We start from the raw sequence: 26,203 nt of genomic DNA, 5'->3' as shown, positions 1-26,203 counted from the left end.
CGCGTCGTTGTTTTTTTTTAAGACTTGTCAATTTCGCAGAAGACAGCCAAGCGATCAGGCGTCCTTGTTCATATCGCGTTGAGCTATGTATTTTCCCGAGTTTGAACCACGTAGCTCCTCTCATCGTGGCAGCAGGACACCGCGTTTGAAGCTGTCACAATTTGTAAAGAGGGGTCCTACGGCGTTTCAATCTTCGCCGAAAAATGTGTTTCTCTGGTGACACCGATTCGAGAAAACCAAGAAACACGTCAAGAGGATCTTCTTCCGCGATAAAGGTTAGGAGAGATTTTGACAGGATTATCATCCTCAAAAAGCAGAGGACGGAGAAAGAAAACCATGAGCAGCGCGACAGCTCCTTTTAGATAGGCCTTGCTGCGCGTCCACTGCAGGCTCGCACAGAACGGCATGTTCTGTTTCGTTTCTGAGTTAGGGCATATGCTCGCATGCTTCATACCCACAACAGTTTATACATATATATATGTATACGTGTATGTAAAGGTGTATGTATATCTTAATATATATATATATATGTTGAGCACGCCTGCGCTCAGCAGCATTCCCCGCCACGCAGGTAGGTCAACGCATAGCACGCAAACATCAACTGATAATATATCACTCTTCTCCGGGCATGTCACGACGCATAGCTGCATGGAGCGAATTCCTGCTTCGCGCGTGATTCTGACGCATGTTTGCAAGGAGGAGAGAGCGCACGGGCAAGGGATCCAACTTGGAAGTTAGCGTCGTAAAATATATACAGATAGTCTCAACTTAGGTGCGCAGATGGGCGTATTTAATCCGTGTGCAGTTTGTGCCTTCTTTCTCGCCGCATGGCCTGATCCATTCTTTCCTTGTTTCTTACCTGTGCGCAGGGCTGACACGGAAACAGTGCATGATGGGACAGTCTGCGGCGCCAATCTTGTGAGCAAACAGAGCCAACGCAAAGGAGAAGTGAAAAAAAATGGACAGGAACTGCGCGGCGTAGCAAAACAAGACCATGATAAGGTGTGGCTCGCATCGCCGGTTGTACATCGTCTTACATAAGGTGCGCGAGGTCCCAACACACGCATTCTGGTATTCCTGCATCACATTCTGCCGAAAAACCACATCCGTCTTCACTCTTCTCCGTTCACAGCTTCCCTTTCCGCGCGGGACAGTCCCACGGGCGTCCGCAGATACAATTTCATGGATGGAATGCATTCACACAAATCTGCAGGCTCACAAACCGGCGACAACTTCCGTGTAGCCAAACATACTGTTCCATACGCATACGTGCGGAGTGAATCAGCTGTCCCGCACCGTCGATGCTACGTGTTACCATGAGGACGCGAGGCTGGCTCGCCGTCTATATGTAGATGTGAAGTTATGTGAATGCACATGTGCCTGTTCCGTGGGTGTGGGCTCGGAGCGCGACCAAAGTGAGTCCATCTTTTATTCTGACTCTGTAGATACTTCCGTAGGCGAGGTGTCTCAGTCCTCGCGTGCAGCTCTTACTCTCTGGTGTACCCGCACTTGGCACGTAGCACCTCAAACGCCAGAGTAGCGGGACATACGCCTGATGTGTATGCGACGAAGCCTGAAGACTCTCCCTCGCAGTAGGTCTCATGGCTTGGGGAATACTCAGTCCGCTTTTGTTCCCCATTTTTTTGCACATGGGGTACATGGGCAACTTCCCTCAACAGTCTTCTGTGAATTCACGTTCAGTTTTGTAAAGAACTTCTTTTTCACAGAACTCGCCCATGAGGATGCCAGCGAAGCACCGTCAATGCTCCTAGGCGGAAATCTAAGCTACTACCTGCATCAGCCATCCGACGAACCGCAGTGAAGGCTCCTGCTCTGGCGGTAGCGCAGACAAGGGCAAGGAATAACTGTGAGCAACGCTGGAAGAAGCAGTACTCTCTTCTGCCTTACTGCACATCCTGGGACCGTCGCACAGGGTCGTCGAAAAGCAGCTACTTCTGAGTTTGAGTAAGAGTTCTTCATGCAAGCAGCAGTCACCACGACGTCGTAGTTGCTCCTGTGGTTGTCTAGTTCCTGGATGACCTCTAGCCAGCCTACCCTCTTGCCCCTATTCTTCTACGTAACGAGTCTGATTTCTGCTGGCTGGGGCCCAGCTGCGCAGTGAGCCCACACGATGGAATAACCCGACCAGGGTTGAGGGATTTATATCGACGACCCCTCGCCGTTAGAACGATGCACGCGCAGCTTCCCATGAGCAACTATTCTAACAAGTGAGACGAACTGCGTATGCGTCAATAAATTGTAGACGTATGCGTATGTGCTCTGCTCCGAGGCAAGGCTGCGTTGCAGTCGATTTGGCGAGCTGCCATTGCGGCTACCATGTGCCCACGTTGAAGTCTCGCGCAAAACACGGAACAGAGGAGACGTCAATTCTTCCGCGAGGCTTTCTAAACTCTACGCAAACTCCTCTCTTTGCCTTTCCCAAGCCCTAGGCAGCCGAGAAGACGGAATCCCGCCAGCGCTGTCAAGCGAGAGGGAATACGAACGGGCACCGCCTCTGCCGGTCTGCGCCCAATGATTTCTAGAGAATGGCGAATTTTTTGCCGTTTACGGGCCTATACATACCCCGGAACAAAGCCAGACGCCTTTTGCGAGGCGCCTGCCCCAGAGACTAGCATGGAGCCGGGCGCAGAATCGAAGTTTCTGGGCAGCTCGTCTGCTGAGTAGGGATGAGGCGTACGTTCATTTCCGTCGCCGCTTAAGCCGTAGCATATCTGAGCTTCGTGCCTCGCGGTGTGGATCTCGGAGCCACAAAACGACGCGGAAGACGCCCGCGGATAAGTCTATACAGCAAGGGTGACTTCTTCCCCAAGACAGCACATCGATTCACCGTTGCATTCAGAGAGTGGGAATCGTATATCTCTGGCATTCACCGCCTCCTCATTCGGGCGAACAGAACCAATGCATATCGCGCCTCGTTTCTTGCTCGCGATGGTAGACGCGCAGGGCTGGATGGCGTTTTCCGGAAGCACGTTGCCCCCGCTCTGTGCCGCCGGCGCTGTCGAGACTCACGCGCGGAAAGGGCAAGGGACGATCCAGGCGGGAAATCGAGCCGTTTTTTCTGCGAGAGAACCTATCTGGACGCTTTCGCGGGAACAGGTGACAAGGAAAGGCACTTGATCCCCGTTAGAGTGAACATCGGGAGAGGAAGGAGGCGAGAGTCATATAGTCGCCTCTCCCTGCCGCGACCCCGCTACCCGGCGACTCAAGGCGGCGCGCGTCGATACCGACCTCGCGAAAACGTAGATTCTGCGCATCACCCTTTTCTCCTTTCTTTCTGTCCAAATCTCCTGCAGTTTTCTCAGCACCTTTCTCGACGAAAACGCTCAGACAGCATCCCAGGGTCTTGGCCGTCTTTCCGCTTCTGCCGCATCGCTCGCAGGCGCGTGTCGAGCGGTGCTTGGTAGTCGATGAATGAGCGCGTCGAGCAGCTGCCTGGAGGCCGCGCGAGTGCGATCTTCATTTTTCGCCGCTTCCGCAGGTTTCTTCAGTGCGAATTTGTTGACTCCCTTGTTGGGAACGCTTCTCCGGAGCGGTTTCGGGATTGTCGCGATTCGAGTCTTCACGTCCAGCGTGGTCGCCCGGCGCTGTCCTCCCACGCGCGTGGCAACACTGGAACAGCGCGACAGCCCAGGAGGCACCCTGTCCCGTTTTTTTCTTATCTTCTCGCTCTTCGAACACGCGTTTGACTCTTCCAATGAACGCTTCACCGCTCTGCAGCTCGCGTCGTTTTCCCTTCCTACGGTTCAGCGCCCCTCGGCAACCTCCTCGCTGCAGCTGCGCAGCCACCGCCTCGCAGCCCGGTCTACACTTCACCCCGTGTAGCGAGTCTCCGAAGCGCATTTCACTCGTTAGAGCGTATAGAGATAAATCAGGCGAGACAGAGGCAGCGCCACTCTCGAAGACGCCTGCACTTGTGTACCTAATCTACACATCCTCGTGTATCAAGTCTCCAACCTAACGTTTCTTTACCCCAACATATCAGCTCACAATCGTCAGTTTGCCGGAGTTTTTCAGTGCTGGCCGTCTCATAAGTGACCGCAGTCGTCGTTTCTTGTTGGCAGCCCCCGTTGTCTGCTTCCGGATCTTCCTCTCCCCGTTTGGCGACCCCGAGTTCCTGCACATCTTCGTCTACGGCAGGTCTTCTATCCAACAGACGCGGAAGCCGACCCGATGCAGGGGAGCTAGAGGCGTGAAGAAAATGCCGCCTCCGACTCCGCTGGCTCCTCCGGGGCCGGCTCCCCCCGCCTCGCTTTCTTTGCGATCCCCTTGTCCGACTTCTTCCCCGTCTTCGCCGTGCGCGTCTCCCCCTCCGTCTGCGCTGCCCTCCTCCAGCGCGGCAGCTGCCCCTATCCCTTGTTCAGTCTCGCCGCCTGCGCCTCGGTCGAGCGCGCTGGCGGCGCCTTCGTCCCCTTTGTCTCCTTCTGGCCTCGCGTCGGCCGCTTCTCCGTGGCTGACGCCGCCGTCGCCGGTGCCTGTCGCCGCGACTCCTTCGTGCTCTGGTTCTCCTCCCGCATCGGCTCTTCTCTCTGCGCCTCCAGCCTCCCCCGCAGGTGCGAAATCTCAGGCCGCCCCCGTGGGCTCGCGCTGCGCGCCGCCGCAGACTACCCCGGCAGACCGTCAGGGTTCCCCGGGGCTGCCTTCGGCTGCCTCGCGCCTAGACGGCTCGACTGCGGCTCCGCCCTGCTTCGGGTCTCGCCCCGCTTCGACGGTCTCCCTCCCGTTTGACCGAGGCTGGCTGTCGAGAGCCCAGCTTCCGACCGCCGCCTGCATCTCGCCCGCGCCCCTCCGAGCGGGTGCGGCGGCGGCCGCCAGCCGCCCGGCTGCCGATGGGCAAGCGGACAGCGGAGCTCTAGGCGCGCCTTCGCTCGTCCACGTGCTGCCGCTGTCGTGTTCGACACTGGAGCTCCTTGGGAGGGGTTCAGGCGCGGAGGCGCGCAGTGCCATGCTGCCGCTGACTCCCGTTTCTCAGCCGCCTGCAGGTGCGGACGAAGGCGTCGACTTTCTGGGGAAGCGAATCGCTCCGCCCCTCCATCCTCCGTCCTCCTGCTACTCGCCACCCCAAAGTCCCTCGTCGCGCTCGATGCTATCGCTCGCTTCCTGCGTCTCGGCGGCGGCCGCCGCGACGCCTTCGGCGCCGCTTCCTCAGCTGAAGGACTCTCAGCTGTTCTCACCCGTGCCCATCACCGCTGCGCCGTGCCCGTCGCTGCGCCGAAGCACCTGTGCCTCTCGCTCGGCGGAAGACAAAGACGCCTCGGCTCCTCTGCCTGCGCTTCCGTCGACGAGCTCGGTGGCGCGCCTCGCCGCTGTCTCAGACGTGAGCGCGGCTGCGCCTGGAGCCGAAGGCACGCCGATGCATCCGCCCGCCGCGGCGCGGCGGCGGGACAGTCCCTCCGCCGAGGGAGGTTCGGCGCTCGCTGCCTCGGATGCCGCCGCGCCTCCGCCTCCCGCAGACGACCCACGGCGCGTCCGCATCGCGCGAGCGCAGTCCGCCGGCGGGGAGGGCGGGCGGCGGCGCGGGCGCGATGCCGAGCGCGAGAGAGAGGAAGCCGAGGCAGAGCGACGGAGGGAGAAAGGGCGAGCGCGGCAAAGGGCGCGCACAGTCGATGCGGCTGCGAGTCTGCGTCGACGCCGCGTCGAGAGACGGCGAAGAGACGCTGGGCTGGGGGGGAGCGAAGCCGCGTGTCGGCGCTCCGCCAGCGTCAGTTCTCCGTCGGCTCTGGAGTCGCTCGAGAGCAGCCAGGGGGCCCCTGCCGGCGGGGTGCGTGGCGGCGGGGCTTCCAAGTCTCCAAATCAAGGCCGCATTTCGTCAAAGCCGGCCGACCCGCGGACTCGGCGGCCGTCCTTTCCGCTCTCCGTCCCTCTAGCCTTTGCGGTCCGGGGAGACAGTCTTCCCTGTACGACTCTGAGCTGCGGATCTCCTTCGCTCTCCGCCTTCCAGACGGCCTCTTCGCGTCTCCTGGCTGGGGCGCAGGCCACCGCGCCGGGGGCCTTCTCGGGGGCGGCGCCTTCTCTCTCGCCCGACGACGCATCCGCTGCGCAGATTCTCTCCGTAGACAAAGACGCGTACAGACGGTTCGTCGACTCGATCATGCGAAGCGGCAGCGCGAAGCAAGAAGAGAGAACGGCGCTGTATTACTGGGAAGAGGTTCAGCGCCTGCGCGGTTACTTGCAAAGTGCGCTGGAGCAGTCCGACGAGCTGCGCGCGGCGGTGCGCCTAAGCCAACTCGCGGCGAAGCGGAGTCGCCAGGAGGCAGATCGCGCGCGAGAAGAGGCGCGGCGGAACGCCGAAAATCGCGCGCTCGTGGCTTCCGCGCGCGATCTCAAGGCGGAGAACGTCTTTCTTGAGCAGTTCGTCACGCGGGGCGACCGCGTGCTCCAAAACAAGGAGTTGGTCAAGTGCCGCGAAGCCGTTGACCGCCTCGAGGCGGAGAATCGCAGTCTGCGGAACCGCGTCTACGAAGAGCGGAAAAACATCATGCTGCTGGTGCGACAACGATGCGCCCTCGACGCCCTTCTCCAACACGTCGCTTCGCAGCTCGACGTGGGTGAGCAGGAGGACCTGCTTGCGCATATGCGACTCTGTGCTGCGGCGTGCATTTCGATCGATACCAAGGGGGAGGATCTCGGGGTGCCGAGTTGCGTCGCCAGCGCAGCGACAGTGCCTTGCGCACTGCTGCCGCCCAAGTCGTTCACGCTCGACGGGCTGGGGAAGCGCGCCGATTGCGAGGGCAGCGGAAACCAGGACGCGGAGACCGGCGTGCGCGGCTGCGGCGCTGTCGCGGCGCCTGCGGAGGTGGAGCAGGACAAGGCCGAGGGTGTGTCTCGAGATCAGGCGCAGATTGTGACGCTGCAATCCGAGATTGACCTGGAGAAGCGCCGCAGCTTCGAGCTGAAGAGCCGCCTCGCCGACAAGGAGTCTCATCTGTCGAACTTGCAGCACGAGAGAGACGCGCAAGAGGCGGAGATCAGGCGGCTGCGGTCCCAGCTGGAGAAGCAAGCGGAGGCGTACGCTGCAGCCAACAAGCCCCGCAGCAGCCACGAAGCTGAGAAGATCCGTGCTCTGGAGACGCAGTTGATGACGGTTGAAGAGCAAGCGAAGAAAGACCTCCAGCGGAAGAACGATGTCATCGAGAACCTCCAAACGCAAGTCGTAGATGTGCAGCAGCAGCTCGCCCTCGAGAGAGCGGCATTCGCGCTCAAGGAGGAGCAACACACCAGGGAGGCTGCGCTGCTCGCCGCGAAAGCAGCCGCTGGAGGCGGCGCCGCCGCGGAAATCAGTGAGTTGCGGAAGAAGCTTGAGACTGAGCAGAGCGAGAAGGCGAAGCTCCACGGAGAGCTGAAGGCGCTGCAAGAGAAGGAACGCCAGCTGGCTTCGCAAGGCGCCGATTTGGCGGGACTGCAGAAGGGCCTCGAGGACAAGAAGAAGCTCCTGGCTGCGGAGGAGGCCAAAACGACGGACCTTTCACAGAGGCTCCAGGAGACGGAAAAAAAGAATAAAGACCTTGAGACTCTAGTGGAGAGCCTAAAGAAGGAGCTCGCAGCCGAGCGCGAGGAGAAGAGCCGGGCGCAGCAAGACCTGGCTGCAGAGAAGAGAAGCCACGAGGAGAAAGAGAAGGCGTTGCAAGCAGAGATTAAGGCGCTGTCAGAGGCGAAGGCGGGACTGGCGGGCGACGCGGGCGCGGCCTGCACCGTCCCCCATGCGCCTGCAGGGAAAGGCTTGCCTCCCGCCCCCGGGAAAGGCGTCAAGAGCAAAGCAACACTCCCGCCCCCTGGAAAGAACATGAAGAGCTCGCCTGCCTCTCCGGCGCCTTCTGCCGGCGACGTCGCGGCTCTGAGTGCGCAGATCGCCAAGCTGACGGAAGAGAATCAGCGGCTCACTAAGGCTCTGGAGGCAGCTTCGCAGCGGCCTGGTGCAGACGAACCGAAACCTCCTCTTTCTAAGACCGCATCGTTGAAGAAGGCGGGCGTCGCACCTTCTGCGGGAGACAGTGCCGAGCCGCAGGCTTCCAGGGCTCCGCTGCCATCGCTTGCAGGAAAGAAGGCTCCGCTCCAGGGCCCCGCGAAGAAGGGTGCGCCGCCGCCGCCGGCCTCGAAGGCCGCGCCGGCGCAGGCGGACGAGGGCGGCGCGCCTCTCAGCCTAGCGCAGCAGTTCGCAGCTGCTGAGAAGGCGCAGGCCAAAGGCATCCTCGACACCCTCCGAAGGACGCTGACCTTCTCGCGCTCTGCGTCGCGCGCCCAGTCGCTGGCCTCGCCGCGAGGAGGCGAGGCAGAAGAAGCCGCGAGGCTGCGGACTCAGCTGGAAAAAGTGAAGGAGGAACTCGCGAACGTCCTGGCAGAGAACGAGGCGCTGCGCCGCCAGCCGCCTGCGGGCGCAGCTGGCGAGCTGCCGGCCTCGGAAGCGATGCCTCCAAGCAAGAAAACTGTGCCGAAGAAGACGACGGCAACAGGCCCGCCGCCTGGAAAGAAGGCGTCTGTAGCCTCCGGGACCTCGCCTGCGTCGGTCAAGGGAGGCGACGGCGAGGCGGAGAAGGCGATCGACGCTCTGCGCGCCGAAAACGCTGCGCTTCTCAACAAGATTGCGGAGCTGGAGTCGGCGATTTCTACCGCCCCCATTCCCTCCAAGCCTGCCGCGGAGGAGAGCGAGAAAAACCTCCCTGTGCCTGCGAAGAAAGGCCTCCCGCCAGCTCAGAAAGGCAGCTTGCTCCCGAAGGCCAAGAAGGCGGCGCCCGCCTCGGAGGCAGAGACGGGCCCGCGAGCGGAGGGAGCGCTTCCGGCGGACGCTGAAGGCGCGGGCGAAGAAGCGAAGAGACTCGCGGCTGAAGTGGCGACGCTGAAAAACGAGAAGGCGGCGCTGGAGAGAGAACTCGAGGCGGCTCGAGCCGCGACGCGCGAACTGGAAAAGAAGCTGCAGGAGGCGCCACCCACGGCCTCCTCCGCGGCGCCGGAGGAGGCAACGAAGGCGCCGACTCTGGGGGCGAAGCCAAAGGGCAAGGGCGCGGCGGCGCCGCCGGTGGGCAAGAAGGCCCCTGCGACCGCGTCGGGCCCAACGTCGAGTCCTGCAGGCGAGAGCAAGGGAGAAGTGGAACGTCTGCGAGCGGAGCTGGAAGCGGCTGCGAAAGAGAGAGACGAACTGAAGAAGGAAATCGAGGACTTGCAGAAGGCCGCAAACGACAGCAAGGCTGAGGCAGGAGCGGCCGCGGAGCCGGCGACCAAGGTTGGGGTCAAAGGCCCGCCTTCCAAGGGCCTCCCGCCCCCCAAGAAGGCGCTCGGCAGCCCCGCGAAGAAGGCCGGCCTTCCCGTCTCGCCAGCAGCCGGAGTCGCGCCGCCGGCGCCGGAGGAGACAGAGGGCTCCGCGGGCCCCCAGGGCGCAGACGAGGAGGTTGCGAAGCTGCGCGGAGAAGTGGAGAAGCTCCGGAAGGAGAAGGACGAACTGGAGCGTCGCCTTGGGGAGTCTGAGGCGACGCGAGCGGCACTGGAGGTGCAGCTGGCCACTGAAGAGAAGAAGGCCGTCGGCAAGGAGACACCGAAGCCGGCGCCGCCAGCCAAGGCGAAAGTTTGGGCTCCGCCGGCCGCGAATGCCAAAGGCAAGGGCGCGCCGCCTCCAAAGGCAAAGGCCCCTTCGGACTCGCCCTCGGCGGGTCCCGGCGCGGGAGAGCCCGCAGAGTCGCATGCGCGGATCGCAGCCCTGGAGGGCGAGCTGCAGATGCTGAAGGAGGAGAAGGAAGGCTTGCTGCGGGAGGTGGAGGAGCTGAAAATGAAAGGCGCAGGCGAGCAGGAAGCCGACGCGGCTCCCCAGGGGCCTCCCAGGCCCCCGGCGCCGCTCAAAACGTCGGCGATGCCGCCCAAGAAGAAAGCCCCGCTTCCCGGCGGCGGGGTGGTCCCGAAGGCCAGCCCAGAGGGCGAGAAGGCTGAAGCCGAGGCGGCTGGCGTGTTAAACGCGAAGCTCGAAGCGCTGGAGCAAGAAAACCGCAAATTGCGCGAGGAGTTGGCGGCGGTTCAGGATCAGCTGAAGCATACCAGAGAGGCGAAACGCGAAGGCGAAGCCCCGCCCCCGGCGAGCAGCGGAGACGCCGGTGGCGCCGAAGTTGCGCCCGAGGAGGCGAAAAAAGCGACCCCGCCTCCAGGGCTTAAAGCGAAAGGGGGGCCGCCCAAGAAGAAAGCCCCTTTACCGTCTGCGCCGTCTGCTGCCTATGACGAGGCGAGGCCTGCGAGTGAGAAGAGGATTACAGCCCTTGAGAAGGAGAATGCGGAGCTCAAGCAGCAGGTAAAGGATCTCGAGGCAGAGAGAGATGGTCTGAAGAAGGAGGTGGAATCTCTGAAGCAGGCTGCGGACGCTGCAGGCGCGGCGCAGCCTGCGCCTGCGTTGTCTCCGCCGGCTGAGAAGGCCAAGACACCTGCGCCCATTGGGAAGAAAGCAGTGCCGCCGAAGAAGGCCGCGCCAGCAGCGAGGGAGGCGGAAGAAGGCGCCCAAACGGGCGATGACACAGCGAAGGAACTCGCTGCAGCGAACGAGCGCGTAGCGACGGTGGAGAAGGAGAAAGAAGAGCTGATAAAGAGGGTAAAGGAGCTCGAAGAGGCCGCGAAAGCTGCAGCAGAGAAATTGAAAGAAGAGGGATCCGGCGGAGAGGCCGCTACGAAACTAGGAAAACTTCCGCCTCCTCCGAAGGGAGGCAAGAAAGCGAGCCCGCCGCTGAAGAAGGCCGCGCCACCAGCAAAGGCGGAAGAAGGCGCGCAAGCGGATGACAGCGAGAGGCTGAAGACCAAGGTCGACGAGCTGGAGAAGGAGAATGCAAACCTCAAGAAGGAAGTCGAAGACCTAAAACAGAATCTGTCTTCCGTGCCTGCACCTGCGGCCGAGGCGGCACCGCTCGCCGAGGGAGAGAAGGGCGTAGTTGAAGCGCGCACGGCGGCGCTGGAGAAGGAAAATGAGGGGCTTAAGCAAAAGGTAAAGGCGTCTGAGAGTGAGACAGAGACGCTGAAGAAGCAGATCGAAGAACTAAAATCCAAAATGGGCGCGGAAGCGGAAGCGGGTGCATCACCGCCTCCGCCTCCTGCAGGCAAAGCCAAGAAACCGCCGCCACCGAAAAAGGCAGCGCCGCCCCCAGCCACGCCTCCATCAAAGCCGGAGGACAGCAAAGAAGACGAGGAAGGCAAAAACAAAGGTCACGAAGAGCTCGCAGCTGCGAAGGCGAAACTGGAGATCTTGGAGAAGGAAAACGACGACTTGAAGAAGCGCGTCAAGGAGTTAGAGGAGGCGCAGAAGGGTGAAAAAACGGAGGAGGAAACAGAGACCGAAGGCGGTGAGGCGCAGACATCGGGCGCGAAGGCCAAGGCGCCGCTGCCCCCGAAGGGAGGAAAAACACTCAGCCCGCCGCCGAAGAAAGAGGCCTCGGCCGCCAAGGAGGGCGCGGAGGCGCAGGCAGCCGACAGCGAGGCTCTGACCTCGAAACTCACAGCGTTGGAGAAGGAGAATGTGGAGCTGAAGAAAGAGCTGGAGACTCTGAAGCAGCGAGCGGAGGCGCCCGCAGACGGGCGGGCAGCCGCCCTGGCGGCCGACGAGGAGGTGAAGCTGAAGGACGAACTCGCGCGCCTGCGGAACGAAAACGAGGAGCTCCATAAAAAGATAGAAAGCGGCGCGGGCGGCGCAGAGGCCAACAGCAAAGAGAGAGTCGACGAAGAAGAGAAGACAAAAGCGACGGAGGCGCCAAGGGCGGGCTCGAAGGCAGGCAAAGCTCCCCCTCCGAAGAAGAAGCCGGGCGTGAGTGCGGCGAAGGCGCCGGTGAGCGCAGCCAAGGAGGAGGACGCAGCGGAGGGCGACTCCACGAATGAGCTGGCAAAGCAGGTCGCTGAGCTGCGCAGACAGAACGAAGAATTAATGAAACGCCTCGAGGCGCGGAAGACGGAGGCCGAGGACGGCAGCGCAGGCGGCGGCGGCGCGTCGGAGGAGGTCCTCAAGAAGTTGAGAGAGGAAGTGGAGAGCTTGAAGAAGGAGAAAGACGAGCAAGAGCAGAAGCTGAAGGCTCAGATCGCAGAGCTGGAGAAGGACAAGGCTGCGGTGAAGACGCCCAGCGACCAGCCGGTGGCCGCTGCAGGTGAGGGGAAAGACGGCGAGAAGGACGTGAAGGCGCTTGAAGAAGAGATCAAGACGCTGAAGTTGGAGAAGGAATCACTCCAAAAGCGTCTCAAAGAGCTCGGCTTGGCATCCGCATCTGAGGCCGCGGCAGCGCCGTCTACGGCGAAATCGAAGCCCGGGCCTCCGCCGGCAAAGGCGGCGGACGGCAAGGAGGGGGCGCAGGCAGGCACGGACGCGGAGGCGGCGCAGCGTCTGCAGGCGCGCCTGGAGGCGCTGGAAAAGGAAAACGAGGAGCTGAAGCAGCGCCTGCATGCGTTGCCGCAAGTGAGTCTACTGTCGAGCGATGGGGAAGGCTCGAAGGCGGACAAGAAGGGCGGACTCGCGTCGCGTGCGCCGAGCGCCAGGTTCGGGGAGGACGATGCAGTTTTCGAGAAGCAGTGGAGCACCCTGAGTCCATCCGCAGGCAACATGGTCCCCCTGTCCAAGTACGAAGCGGCGAAATCCAAATACGAGAAGCTGCTCGAGGCGTACCGTGGCCAGAAGACCAAGGTCGCTGCGTTTGACGGCGAGCGGCGCCGCTTCGCGGAAAAGCGCGCCGCACTCGAGGCGCAGGTCACGGACCTGGAGGGCGACCTGCGCCGCACGCGAGACGAACTGAACGTCTTCCTCGAGGTGGAGCGGCAGAAGGAAGAAGAGGAAGAGCGCAAGCGCGCGGAGGAGGAGGCGCAGAGTGCGAGCGGCGGGTTCTTCTCCTTCTTCGGCGGCGGTGCCGCTGAGGCGGAGCTGTCTGAGCAGAGCGACCCAGAGAAGAACAAACTCGAAGTTCAGTGCAAGCTGCTCAAGGTGAAAGTGAAAAATCTGGAGGAAGAGAAGCTCGTCCTCGAGGGCAAGGTCGCGAAGCTCGAGGAGAAGTGGAAAGAGGTCCGCGAGGGGGCTACGGAAAGCATGGCGACGATTCCGACGATGGAGGACCTGAACAAGACCGGAGAGGCGGGAGGCGGCGCGGAGTCGCTGAAGAAGCTGCAGGAACTCGAGAAGCAAGTTGCGGAGGGCAAGGCGAAGGAGGAGCAACTGGGAGACCAAGTGAAGAAATTGCAGGCGCAGCTGCAGAGCCTCCAGAAGGCCGACGGAGGAGGCGAGGCGAAGGAGGCAGCGGAGGATGCGGCAAAACAAGGCGACGCCGAGCGCGTGGCGCAGCTCGAGCAGAAGCTGCAGGCCGTAGAGCGCGAGAGAGACGAGCTGCGACAGAAACTCAGCGAGGAAGAAGAGGAAATCAAAAAGCTCAAGGGCGAGAACGAGTCCCTCGAGAAAGGCAAAACAGACCTCCTCAAGAAAGTCGCCGACCTCGAGGCAGAAGTCAAGGGACTTCGTGAGCAGGCCGCCGCACTGGACGCGTCGGCAAAGGTCGCGGAGGCGGCGAAGGAGGAATCTGGGGGTGAGGAGAAGAAACCGGCCGACGATGAAGAGAAGAGGAAGGAGAAAAGGAAGAAGAAGGAGAACAGAGAAAAGGAGAAGGACAAAGAAAAGGAGAAGGACAAAGAAAAGGAGAAGGACACAGAAAAGGAGAAGGATACAGAAAAGGAGAAGGATACAGAAAAGAAGAAGGACAAAGAAAAGGAGAAGGATAAAGAAAAGGAGAAGGACAAACAAAAGGAGAAGGACAAAGAAAAGGAGAAGGACAAAGAGGAGAAGAAGCCAAAGGACGAGAAGAAGGAGGAAGCCACTCCGAAGGCAGAAAAGGAAAAGGAGGCTCCGCCGCCTCCTGCGTCTCCGCCTTCGCCGCCGCCGGAACCGAAGGAAGAAGCGCCTGCCTCTCAAGACGCAGGTTTTTTCTCTTGGTTCGGCGGCGGCGAGGCTGCGACCTCTCCTCCCGAGGAGAAAAAGGCAGAAGACGAAGGCGCAGGAGCCAGTCTGCTCTCCGCGTTCGGATTTGGAGCGCCGGCGGAACCTGAAAAGCCGTCTGATGACGAGGCCGCGCCCCTCCGCCTTTCCACCGCCGTCAAAGACGAGCCCGACAAAAAGGAGGATGACGCAAGAAGCGTCTCCAGCTCCGAGGATGAAGCCGACGGGGGGGTCGGCGCAACCATCGCCGGATATTTTTGGGGATTCTAGACGCGCCACCTTCCATCCAGCCCCGTTTTCAATATCACAGTAATCATGTTTTCCACGTACGCAGGGACGTCGCCCGAACGCAGCCACGCATAGACATATATAATAAACATGTGTATGTATACATATATATGTATATATATCTACATATACATATGTGTGTATGTACGCGCCTGTGTGCGTTTCTCCAGTGTGAAGGACGGTCTGCAGTTCTGTGTCGTTATGAGGGGATGGGAGCGAAGAAAATGGCGCGGCTGCTAAATCTGGAGCGCTCTGTATTTCACACTCGGTACGTATTCAAGGTTAAGCAGGTAGATGCATCCGTTTAGGGCCTGGTGGCACAGGTCGATGTGTGGCGTCGGCATCGGAGCGAGCTTGGGGGAAAAATTTCAACGAGCTGGGGCGGCAGCCGTTTTTCTGCTGAGCGTTTTGCGTGAGAGGCGGTAGTCGAGCCAGAGTCAGACAGGGAAGCGAGACGCGAAATGCTCGCGCGCAGTTAGCGAGGCCGCAGTGGGATGCGCAGGTTTAGTCTTCGGGGGTCTCCCCGTTTTTTGTTTTTTTATTCTCAGACTTTGTTCCCTGTAGGGGACACTCGTTCGTACTTCGCGGGGGTTGACTCGCTGAGTGAAGTTTTGAATTCTTGTGGAGCCTTCAACAACACGCACGTCTGCCGCGACTCTTGCTTGGGGAGGTGGGCGCGGCTTGAGGCGAGCACACAGTCTGCATGCCGACAGCGTTGTCGCGGTTTAGAGCCGCCCCGAGACCAATCGGTCTATCCGCTAGCGGAGAGGCTTCGAAGGCAGAGGAGGGAGCACAGTCGCAGACAGATGTTTACGCTGCGCAAATGTAGTCGGTAGTACTCTGAAGTAGTCGACTGTCAATCTTGATTGCTACGAGGCTGCAGAGATGCTCACAGAAGGCAAGGCGGTGCACTGATTCCTGCCGCGCATGATACGCCCTTCTTCGCTTCCAGCCACACACCGAACCGAGATCTGATGCTTACTCTTGCTGCTGCCAGCCTCCGCGGGAGCGCCCCGTTCGAACTCCTCAGAGCCTCGGCTCCACGCTACGCCGGCCCAAGCGCCGTCGCGGCAGTTCTATAATCGAAACGAGATACAGATCCCCCTGCGCTCTGGCCGGGGGATCTGTATGTGACGCTGAATCCACACGTTCGGAGCGGGACACAAAACGAGATGGACTCAGTTTTTCCGAGTGTTTGTCGCGACGAAGCTCTGCACAGAACGGTGAGGCACGCCAGGAAGCGGGAACAAGTTAAAGGCTCGGGGTCGGGCGCCCCGCACCCCGTCCACGCTTCGCCTCTCTGTCACCCCCCGGCTTCACCTTCGGAGCGACGCGGCGAGGCTCGAGAGCCGGTCTACCACGCGCCTCCGCAGTTCGCCGACTGAATCTTCAGCGCCGTCTTCGTCTGCGTGAGGCCTCTGCCGCTCCCCGTCTTCGTCTGCCTTCCTCGACAGGTCTCCCTGCGCCTGCGCCGCGTGCGCACGCTCAGGGCCGCTCGGGGCGCGGGCCTCCGACGGCCGCTGCGTCTCTGGGTGGTGGTGCTTGGCGTTTGCTTCGTCTCCACTGCCTGCCGCTCCACCTCCACGTGGCTCTCTGGCCCCACTGGGGCCTTCCGCCTGCTTCGGCGGAAGGCTCCAGTCTCGCGCCGACGCGGAGTTGCGCGGGTCGAGCGCGCGCAGGCGGAGCAGCAGCGCGTTCAGCGCCTGCGCGGCGGGGTGGCGAGGGGCGTGGGAGCCCGCCCGCGCCCGCAGCAGGAAAAGCGAAGAGAGCGACGCGTCCGCCAGGGCGTCCACTGCCGCGAGCAGCGCGGGGAGAGCCGCCTCCCCCTGAGGCGACTCGCAGACGCCCGACGAAGGCTGAGAGCAGACGTGCGGCAGCGCGGCGTCGCCATCCGCGTCGTCCCCCGTCTCGCTCCCCCCTGCGGCAGGGCCGCGCCGGTCGGCGACCTCGCGCGAGCCTCCTGGACGCGCCGCCTGAGGCTCGAGGGCGAGGCTCAGACGGGGCGGAGAAGCGGCGGGGTCTGGGGCCCGCGGACGCGGCGGAGCCAGGAGGCACGCGACAGCCGCCGCAGCTCGAAGCGCCAGCGGGAAAGCCCACTCCAGCTCCTGCGGGCGAGCGCGCAGCGACGGAATGAGCGTTGCGTGCTTGTCCGACTCTCTGTGTGCAAAGGGCGTAGCCAGAACGAGTTGCCGAAGCAACAGCGAGAGCCGCAGCGCCAACGCTTCCGCCCCGCGCTCTCCCGCACGCCCAGGCAACTCGCGCCCTCGCCGAGCGGCCTCCGCAGACTCCAGCAAAGCCATCAGCAGCGGACGCAAACGCACAAAGTCGAGGGGCGGACCGCAGCTAGACGGTCGGCTAATAGACGGAGAGCCGGCTCCTTCCCACGACGCAGAAGTGGCGGGCGTAGCGACTGCAGAGAGAGCGACAGCGGGAAGAGTAGAGCTGGAGACGCCCGCGAGATCAGACGAGGCGAGGAGAGAGAGGAGGTGCTGAAGCGCGCGCGCTTGAGTCGTTTGAATGCGGCAAAGTCGAGTCAGGTACCGGGACTCGGACGACGCGAATGCGCGCGGGGCTGATAAAGACGTGAGAGAGGCCTCGTCTGAAGGGTGGGCGCCTGCCTGCGGGCAGATGACACGCCAGTCCTCTCCCGAGCTGAGCAGCTGTCGCTCGCGTTCCTTTTCTCTCCACTCCAATGCCTCTCTCTTTGCCAGCAGCGCGAGGGCGCGGACGATGCTGACTGTGTGAACCGGCGACTGCAGCCACCTGACTCCGTGCGTCGCCAAAAAGAGGAAAGTGTCTTCTGCCTCATGTCCGGCGCGCGCAAGCGCCTCACCGCGGCCATGCTTGCCGCCAAGATTTTCCTCGCCCTCGCCGTCTCCTCGACAACCCTCGTCGCTCGCGTCCGCCGGCTGCTGGCGGGCCTGGTCGTCTCTTTCTGTCTCTGGAGTCCCCTCGAGACTGTCCCTCCTGAGGCAGAGGTCTCTGCCCTCTCGCTCGCGCTGCAGCAGCATGTCCACGAGGCACGTGGCGAGCGCAGGCAAGAACGAGGACGAACGCTGCGAAAAGTCGCGCAGACTCACGCGGCCCCGCGCGTCGCAGTCCTGAGCGGGAGCTCGCGTAAGGGAGGCGTCCGCGCCGTCGCGGGCGCCTTCGCGTGTGTCTGGACGCGCGTCGGAGGCCTGCAGCAGCAGCTCCGCCGCCTCGTGGGACGCCGCAGCCAGTCCCCGCACGACGTGCGAGAGCCAGAGGAAGAGCTCGCGCTGGAACAGGGGAGCCACCGCGCCCAGCCGAATCATCAGCGTGCACAGCACCGCGGCGCTCTTCAGATCCTTCAAGACGAGCTCCTGGAAAGCCGCGGCGGAGTACGGATCTGTTTGGCGCTCTTCGGAGTCCTCCTCAGCTCCTGCCTCGACAGACAGCGCGCCCCAACGCCGCCTGCGCGCTTCTAAGCAAAGACCTTTCCCCTCCAGTCCTCTGCGGGTCGCGAGCCGCTCCTCCCGCGCGCGCCTGAGCGCCAGCAGCTCGCCCGCGCGGTCGCCGACCGCTCTGAGCATGCGACCCTCGAGGCTCTCTAGGCGGCTCAGAGCTTGCGCGAGGACGGCGAGATCCGCGAGCGAGGCAAACGCGTCGAGCTTGTCCTGCAGCGCTGCGCAAATGCGCTGAAGGAGCGCCCGCAGCTCGACGTCGTCCTCTAAGCGTCTTCGGACTGCCGCCTTGTCTGCGCTTTTCGCGTTATTCCGCAGCGCCTGCCGCCTAGTGGAGGCCGCGGAGGCCCCGCCCTCCGCGCCGCTGGTGCCATGCGTCGCGCCTCCGCAGTCGAGGCAAGGTGCTGCGGACGAAAACGAGGCAGAGGTGACCACGTGGCTCGCGAAGGAGAGGAGGGCAACGACCTCATCGGGAGAAAAGCACGCCAACCACGGGGACGACACGCGGCGTGCGAGGACTGCGAGGAGCTCAACGCGAAGCTCCGCGAGCGTCATGGCCTCGAAGCACATCGGATCGCGCAGAAAGAGATATGAAGCAGACGCGCCTGCGCGCGGGAGCCTCGCGGGCGGATGGAGGCCTCGGCGGGAGATAGAGGAAGACGTCGTGACCAGGCCGTTTTCGTCGGAGTCTGCCGACGAAAACGGCCTCGTCGCAGCGTCTTGGCGGTGCTCGGATGGAGCGCGCTGGGCGGCTGAACGCAGATCAGAGGGGGGCGCCGCGGAGACAGAGAGCCAGGCCGCAGGTAAAGACGCCGTGAGTAGCCGCAAGACGATAGCAACGTGGCTCGTTGAGAAGTGCGGGAGGTGATACAGGAGGTCGCGGACGACTTCGTGAACTGCGCGCGCCTTCTGCGCCGGGCTGAGCGGCTTCGGCGCCTCGCCTCCCGCAGCCGCTTGGGCGCCTGAGGCGCCGATGCAGGGCGCGCCGGCGGGCGTCTCGCGCAGCGCTTGGAAGAGAAGCGAAAGGCCTCTGCTTCCGTGAACCAGCGGCGGATACGGGAAGTGCGGCAGGCCCCGGCTGGCGAGGCGAAGCGTCGACGCCGCAGGGCGACGGCGCGCGCCGCGGGCGTCTCCGGCCTTGGCGATACGCTCTTCTTCTCGGACGCGGTGCTGCTCCCTTTCTCGAAGGACGGCGAGCAGCTCTCGCTGCACGCCAGCCAGCGCGTCGGGCGACCGACTCGTGAGAAGCTCAAGGAGCCACCGCTCTCGCTGAATCGAACGCAGCTCCTCCGGCTTCCTGCCTCGCCACTTCGCGATGTCCTCCTCGGCATCTGCGCGGGAGCGCCGCGCAGGCCTTCCCGCCTTGGCGAGTCCGCGCCGCTCGCGGTCGCCAGCGGCTCTCGGCGTCGCGCGAGAGACCCTGACGACCGCGGGTCCATCCGCCTCAGAAGTCTCGTCTCCTCGCGCGGCGCTCCCGCGCAGATGCCTCACGGACTCATGCCGCGGGAAGTGCAGCGGCGCCGAAGAAGCAAAGGCCGAAACGGCAGAAGCCGCAGCAGCTGGAGCGGCTTCTTCGCGCGGACTCGAGTTCCCCCCCGAAGAGGACGGCGAACCCGCATACGAAGGCGAAGGCGTCGACGCAGAGCCTGAGATGGGAGACAGCGAGAGGCCGAGCGCCGGACGGGCTGCCTCAGCCGGCGGCGGTGACGAGAAGCGCTGTGGAGGAAGGCTCTGTCCGCTGCGAATGTATCCTGGAGAGGCAGCCGAAAAAGTCTCGTCGGCGAGCGACGCGAGACGCTGCCAAACTGCGGAAGGCTGCGCCGCCGGAGAGGCCAGCGAAGCGGCGCGCGGCGCGGCAGACCGGGCTGAAGCACGCGAAGCGGGGGAGGAGAAAGAGGCTGGCAATGAGTCCGAGCGAGATCCTGCAGAGCCGGGGGCAGACGAAGAACAAGAAGAAAATCCTCTGAACCGCGCAGAGGGCTGAGAGGCGCCTGCCGCAGAGGCGAGTCCGTTCTGTGGAGCGCAAGACTGCCGCGAAGGCGGGGAGAGCGAGTTCCTGCGCCCTGGAAGGAGCTCAAAGACCAAAGGACTGTCCCCACGCTGTGCGCCTGGAGCCGCCGCCAGCGTTTGCGCGAGTCTCCTCCAGCTCAGCGAGGCGAAGCAGGACGTCGGGGACGCGCGCGGACGGCGCGCGCCTTCGTGGCTCCAGGGGCTTTCTAAGGGCGGCTGCAGACAGCGAGACGGAAGAAGCGCTGCAGGCAAAACTCTCCACGCGCGAGCCTTCAGTGCACTGCGGGGGCTCGGCTCTCTCAGCGAGGGAGGGCGCGCTCGAGTCCGCCGCAGGAGCGTCGCCCGCCGCGGCATGTTGAGCGGCGACAGCCACTCAAGAAGAGTGAGAGAACGCAGACGGAGGAAGAGAGGCGAGAGAGAAGGAAGACCGAAACAAGAACCTTCGTGCGGGGTGAAACAGGCGCGCCGCAGAGAGTTGGATCAACGACTTGACTGTTCAGCGGCCCTACCTCACACAGCCTCGGCATTCAGCCACGCCTCCGTTTGAAAACAATCGGAGACAGAAACGGCGGGTTAAAGGCCACTGAAGCGCACAGCGGCGGCGACGGAAGGCAGGTTGCTTCGCGCTGAGACGCATCTACTGAATACGGCGTCTCACGTGTACTGCATATACGTTGCATGTTTCGATACTCGTTCTCGTTGAGCGGAGATGACACACAGAAGAAAGGAGACATAGATGCGATGCAGATATTTCAGCTCAATGGAGATAAAAAAGCGGGGCTACGTTGAAAAAATGAGAGTAGATGCGGTCGCGTGTCCACGTATTCGGTTCAAAACTGCCCAGTCGATTTTTCAGAGGCACATGCAACGACGAGAAAAAGTGGCCGAGTCCAAACTCAGCAAATCGCATGGAACTGGAGTCTTGAGATGCTTCTCAGCGCTGCCTCGGAGTCAGAAAAAAACACGCCAGCGACGAGAGAGAGAATTTTTCTCTGTCCGGTGGAATCGCGGCCGGAGCTCGCAGAAAATGCCATTGTCGCCCGAGCATGCAGAGGAAACATACTAGTAGATGCATGTGCAATTCTTCACGGCGTTCAGCCAGTGCTGTTCTTCAGGAGAAACGGAGAGACAATCCCCTCGGACAAAATAAAGCTTTTGTGGATTGATCGTGCATGATGTGTTGGAAAACCGCTGGCAAGGCACAGCTGGTTCGAGTCTCACCTTCTTTCATGTATTTCGGCGGGCGCGGCGTGCCGGTGCAAGTAATCGAGACCTGCCGCTCGCTATGCTGAATCAGCGGAACTCGTCGTTACAAATAGCATAGTCAAAACACGTGGAAAGACAATTTCTCACCTCATGTAATTCAGGTGGTAAATCAGGGCTTGGCGTCTCAATCAATGGGAGGTTTACGGTTGTATCGATGTCATGCCATATATATATATATATAAGTTTATGCATATACATATGCATACTTGCCTATCCATGCATGTATATGCATGCAGACGAGAGTGATCAGCGTAGCACAAGAGTTACTCGGCGAATCTGCTTTCGAGGCCGATGAAGGAACTGCGAGTTCTTCGGGTCTTCGTCGCCAGACACAGTTCGAGGGACTGTAACTCCCTGCGGATGTGGATCCTGGCAGGTTTAGTTAGGGCAGCTGGAGCTTGATGAATCTGAGACACGGCGCAGGCATGCGCTGGAAAGGAAGGTGCCCATGCCTTCGAGTCATCCGGCTCTTCCAGTCCTGGCACCACACGCCAGATATTTGCTGTGTTACGAGGCCATGCCAGCACAATAATACTAGTTTACATGCGCCCATTTTGATATGTAGTTATTAGACAAACTTCTACGCACACCGCGCGGACCCCTTTCCAGTCAAAAACTCGCTTTACCGCGCAATATAGTCGTTTTTCCGCTGCCAAATGCGATAACAAAGAAGGCATTTGCTACTAACCGAAGGCCGCCACGAAAGGACGTAGCGGCAAAACTGGCATTCGCACCAACGACACTCCGTACGAATAGCCAAGTTTTCTCTGCAGCGTTTAGTCGTGGAGGTGGATCTCGAGGCAGAAACGGGCGACTCCTAGATCGTATTTATCTGTAAAGGCCGTTGCAAGCGCGCCCTAGGCGCGGCAGCGAATAGCAATGGGTGCTCGAACCTGCTAATTGATTAGGCTCTTATACCTCAACCGTGCCTCTGCCGTGAGTCAAATTGTCACGCAGACGGCGAACTCCCGCGGTCCAATGCTTACTTCAACTCTGTAAGTGCAGGCTTCACTGAGAGCAACATGCCTGATGCGCGTACACCATCATTCCATAGTGGAGCTACGATGGGCGGTGGCTGCGCTCTGAGCAGTTTTTACTGAGCGACGAGGCAACTGTCTTCCCAGTGGGGGAAGTGGCAAAGGCGATTCCCTCAATCTCTCGATTGCTACACTAAGTTCTTTCGCAATCGTTCAGCATTGCGTGCGCAGTGCCAGAGCATTCAGGGAGTGCAACTTCGCCAAGCGTATCTGTTTTACCAACTCTTCTGCCGCCACCTCTCTTCCGCCCTCACCAGGTGCACGTATGCCCCCTGTCGAAGGATGGGGAAAGGGAAGGGCTTTACAGAAACGCAAGTGTACTGGAGCGCCGTGCTTGCGGACTCTTGGGTGAACACACAGCGTAACATTCGTGTATTCCATTCACTTCAAACGACGCTGCAGTTAGCTGTGGCAGAGCCGCGTCTCCGGGGCTACACGGAAGCATGTCGCCGACTGAACGTGAGCTGCGGCTGCGTGTGCGGGTTCGACGCCCATCAGGTTCTGCCGGTTCGTTCGCATTCAGCTAGAACGAAGGCTCCAAACGCTCTCGGGCAGTTTACCAAGGCCGCCTGTGAACCTTGGACCCAGCCCCAGCGCATCAGAACGCAGCGTCTAGATCCATTCCTGCGGCGGCTTACGAATGAAGTCAGCCCACCGAGAGGCACGGCATGAGCGGCTGATAACGCAGACGCCGGTGCGAGGCGGCGGAGCAAAGGTGCAGCAGCTCATGACGCGTCCGCGACTGCCTGCGCCTGTGAGCACTCTTCAGCCGAGGTTTTTCTCGCGACGGTCGACTGCGGACGCTGCTCTTTTTCTCTGGCGAGTTCACACGCGCACAAGAAGACCCGAAAAAGCCCTCTAGTCGCCCTGCACAGGATCGGCACGCGCGAAGCCGCGCCCCTTAGGCCCTTGTGGGCAACTAGAGTTGCCTTCTAGAACAGCTCCTACAGCTCGGTAGGCCCTGCTGGAGCCGCCTTGAACTGGCTGGCTGCCACGAGCCCAAGGGCAGCCCTTCCTGAACGCATGAGCTGACTCTTAGCAGCTTTCTGGGCTTTTAGCTGTTTCTGGGCAGGGCAGCGTCTCGCTCACGGCTTCAGTTGTCTCCTGCGGTATCTAGGCCTCCTAACTTTGTGTCCTGTACCGCTGTCTGGGTCCGAGCGGCCGCGCCCGAGCCGGTTGCGCGCGCCTGTCGCCGCGGCGTTTTTGCATCTGCCGTTGGCATCGCCGCAGGTGTCTCCGCGACCGCGGCAGGCCTTCGATAGGCTTCTGCTTGACAAGAGGAGAGAAAAGAAAGGCGCATGCATCATTGTATTGCAAAGGAGCGCTCTTTTTGCGTTCCGCCCATGGTTTCCTCATAATTTCTCCCGTCCAACTGAAACGGCTCTCTGCCCTCGAAGCACAGCCGTGGCTCTTGCACCGCTGTTTCCGATGGGAGAGTTAGGCGTTGATGTGGAAAAATGCAGTTTTTTGTGCGCTGAAAAGGCACTCCTTGCAAATTATAGGTCAATGCGCACCTGTATGCTCCCGAAGAGGACGTTCGATGTTCGCTGTAAATCCCGGCCGCGAGTTGGCTTCCGAGCGCGTTTCGAGCGAGCCTCCCAAGCTGAGAGGCACGGAGTCTCCATTCCCGCTTTCACCGTTTCAGTTTATACATGAACGACGACCAGTTCAGTAGTCAGAGCGGCGCCCGAGGTAATTTCAAACGTGTCAGTTCGAGTTTTCGGGTGTAGGTCGCTCGCTTCCGCGTCCTCGTGCGGTCCATCGACGGCTCGACTGGAGGCAGTATTGCTGCGTCATGCTTGTGCGGAAATCCGCTGCGGGCATCACTCGTTTCCTCCCCAGGAAGGCATGCCAACACGCGTTTTCGAGAGCCCTGTGCAGTTCCCCTGTGAGTGTCTGCAGGTTTTTCTCCGTAGTGCGTTAGGAGGGTTTGGTCGGGTGAACTTTGGAGGCGACGCATTCAGCTGGCCTTTCGTCTTTTTGGCGAGCGAGTGCGACGTTAATGCGGGTGTAAGGTTCTCCGCCGTCGTGGCAGGTGTCTGCGCGTTTCAAAGTGTGTGCGTGTGTCTGCCTCAGCTGCAGTGACGGATTTGACACGCTCCCGCGATGCTGGAGCGGTCGGCTGACGCAGGCAGCTCGGCAGGCCGTCCCAGGCCTGTTACGCGGCGCAGGCCTTTTTTCCGCGCGCGGCCGTTTTGCGTTATGCTGGTCGTCTGCGGCGCGCACCTGGCATTGTTTTGTCAACAGGGGGCTTGTTCAGAAGGGCTCAAGGCATCCACCTCGGCTCGTGAGCAGCCGGGATCTCTCAGTGTGCAGACGCGGGCGCGCGCGCGGCTCCGCGTCACCCCCCCCGCGGCCTTGGACGAGAAGACGCGGAGAAGTCCGGTGGTGCTCTCCAAGCCGCCCGGCCTGGACGATACAGTCGAAACGCGTGAGGAGCGCCGGACAGACGGGACGGCAACTGAGCCGGGCGCTGGAGACTCGCACGTCGCGGACGCCTCCAACAGCAAAGGCAGGAACCACAGTGGGCAGGATCTGGAGTTCTTCTCGCGAGACAGGAGGAGATTCAAGCTGTTCAAGTCCCTCGGGAAGCTCGCCTTCGCCGTCGGGCTTGTGAGCGCCGGACTGGTGCTGGCGCGGGATTCGGAGAGCATGTGGGGCGTCAGCTTCGGCTTGGGTCTCGGGCTCTGGGGGACGGGGAAGACGCTCTCCGCGACTGGAAACGTGATCAAGACCGGATTCCGCATGATCCGCACGGCCAATGCCGACCGAAAAGTAAAACTTCTGGCGAAGAAGAAGGCCGACGAAGAGCGGCGCAGGCAGCTCCTCAAACAAGACGCCAGCGACGAATGAGGCGCGCCCTCCCCCCTCCCCCGCCGCCCCCTCCAGGAGGCGAGCAGGAGGCAGTAGGAGGCTCTCGCACATCTCTCACACGCCTCGTGGACGATCTAGTCTCTGCGAGCTAGAAGGCGAGAGGCAGGGGGGACAGCGGGCGACGCGTCAGGCTGCAACACAGTGAAAAAATGCACCGGGATTCCGCTGCGGGACCTTTCCCGTCTCCTAGCCTGCACCTTGCTTGAAGAAAGTCGCGTCGTGCATACAGGCACGATGCGAGATGCTGGGACTCGTCTCGCCGTCCTACGAGGGACTCTACGGAACTCTGCTCATGCAGGCGTTCGCCTCGCCTGTTGTCGAGCAGGTCTGGGATCTTCCATCTGGGCGGTGTGCGTTGGTATCTTGTCTGCAGTTCGCTAGTTTTTTCCTCTCCGTCGCGGCCGCCGCGCCTGCGGTCATTGCCACGGCGCGTCCCAAGGCGGCTTCTGCGACAGCTTCACACTCTTTTCAGCAGCCATTTGAGAACAGAGGAGTATCTTTCGTGCCCGCGGCACCCTTTTCCCGTACTGTGAAAAGTAAACGCTTATTTATGGCCTGTGGGACGCGAAGGCGCGCCATGCAGTGGATGGGTGCACGGGTCGCTTGCTGTTTTGAAAACGTTTGTCAATCGCACTCGGGGCTGTCCGCTGGAGGGCCTTCGGTCTGGGCTCGTGCGCATCGCGTTGCGACATTCAAATCTATCTGCAGACAACTAACAACCCTCGAAGCGCCGCGGAAAGCACTCGTTTCCGGCGATACCCCTTCTCGTGTCCAGAGGGGGGGCTCCCTGGGGCAGACAGATCTGCAAAGGACTCGTTGTTACACTCGGGAGGATACCCTCTTGCTCGCACAGTGTCCCGGCACGCCGCAGCATCGTAGATGTCGACGATCTCTATACCATAAAGCCTGCCACTAGAGAGGAAACGCGAAGCGTTAGGACGGCCTACCGCCGGCAACGGTCACCCCTCACTAGCGGTGACTAAACGCACGTGCCTCACGTGGAGGGTATACCGCCGCAGCCTGTACACCTCCCAAGGGAGGCAGCAATGGGGAATTGACCTAGAGAAGCGAGGCTGCGTGGTTATGCTATGCTCATAACCATCACGCTCGTGAGAAGAAACGGCGCCACGCTGTACAGGACCCACAGGGATGTTTGCAGTCGCCGCGCAGAGCTTTTTGTTAGTCACGCCGTGAGCGCCCTCGCAGCTGTCTCTTCCGCGCAGAATGCGAGAAAGCGCCCGGCCCAGGGCGTATCGCCGCCGTTCAGCGAGAGTCGCCGGAGGTTACCTGCGCTTTTTATGTCTCGTCGCTGCACGGCGAACCCGAACAGACATGGACGGGTTCAAGCGAGGGAATTAGAGTTTTTG

At 61.5% G+C, this 26,203-nt stretch overlaps 3 protein-coding genes across 3 annotated transcripts; 2 read left to right on the top strand and 1 right to left on the bottom strand.

The window, feature by feature from the left end:
- Positions 1 to 4,219: 4,219 nt before the first annotated feature.
- On the top strand, positions 4,220 to 14,206 carry BESB_030560 (uncharacterized protein; the record flags this gene model as incomplete). Its single annotated transcript, XM_029361724.1, has 1 exon — positions 4,220 to 14,206. The coding sequence occupies one exon, from the start codon at positions 4,220 to 4,222 to the stop codon at positions 14,204 to 14,206; it is 9,987 nt and encodes a 3,328-aa protein (XP_029215191.1).
- Positions 14,207 to 15,540: 1,334 nt separating this feature from the next.
- On the bottom strand, positions 15,541 to 20,013 carry BESB_030550 (uncharacterized protein; the record flags this gene model as incomplete). The annotated part of the gene is made up of 1 exon (XM_029361723.1): positions 15,541 to 20,013. The coding sequence occupies one exon, from the start codon at positions 20,011 to 20,013 to the stop codon at positions 15,541 to 15,543; it is 4,473 nt and encodes a 1,490-aa protein (XP_029215190.1).
- A 4,055-nt stretch (positions 20,014 to 24,068) lies between these two features.
- BESB_030540 (uncharacterized protein) lies at positions 24,069 to 24,815 on the top strand (the record flags this gene model as incomplete). Its single annotated transcript, XM_029361722.1, has 1 exon — positions 24,069 to 24,815. One exon carries the CDS (start codon positions 24,069 to 24,071, stop codon positions 24,813 to 24,815), a length of 747 nt encoding a protein of 248 aa, XP_029215189.1.
- Between the last annotated feature and the right edge of the window lie 1,388 nt (positions 24,816 to 26,203).

Source organism: Besnoitia besnoiti, chromosome XIII (assembly GCF_002563875.1).
Source record: "Besnoitia besnoiti strain Bb-Ger1 chromosome XIII, whole genome shotgun sequence".
Lineage (NCBI taxonomy): Eukaryota > Apicomplexa > Conoidasida > Eucoccidiorida > Sarcocystidae > Besnoitia > Besnoitia besnoiti.
The sequence above is the reverse complement of the archived record's forward strand: the minus strand, read 5'-3'. Positions and strand labels throughout refer to the sequence as shown.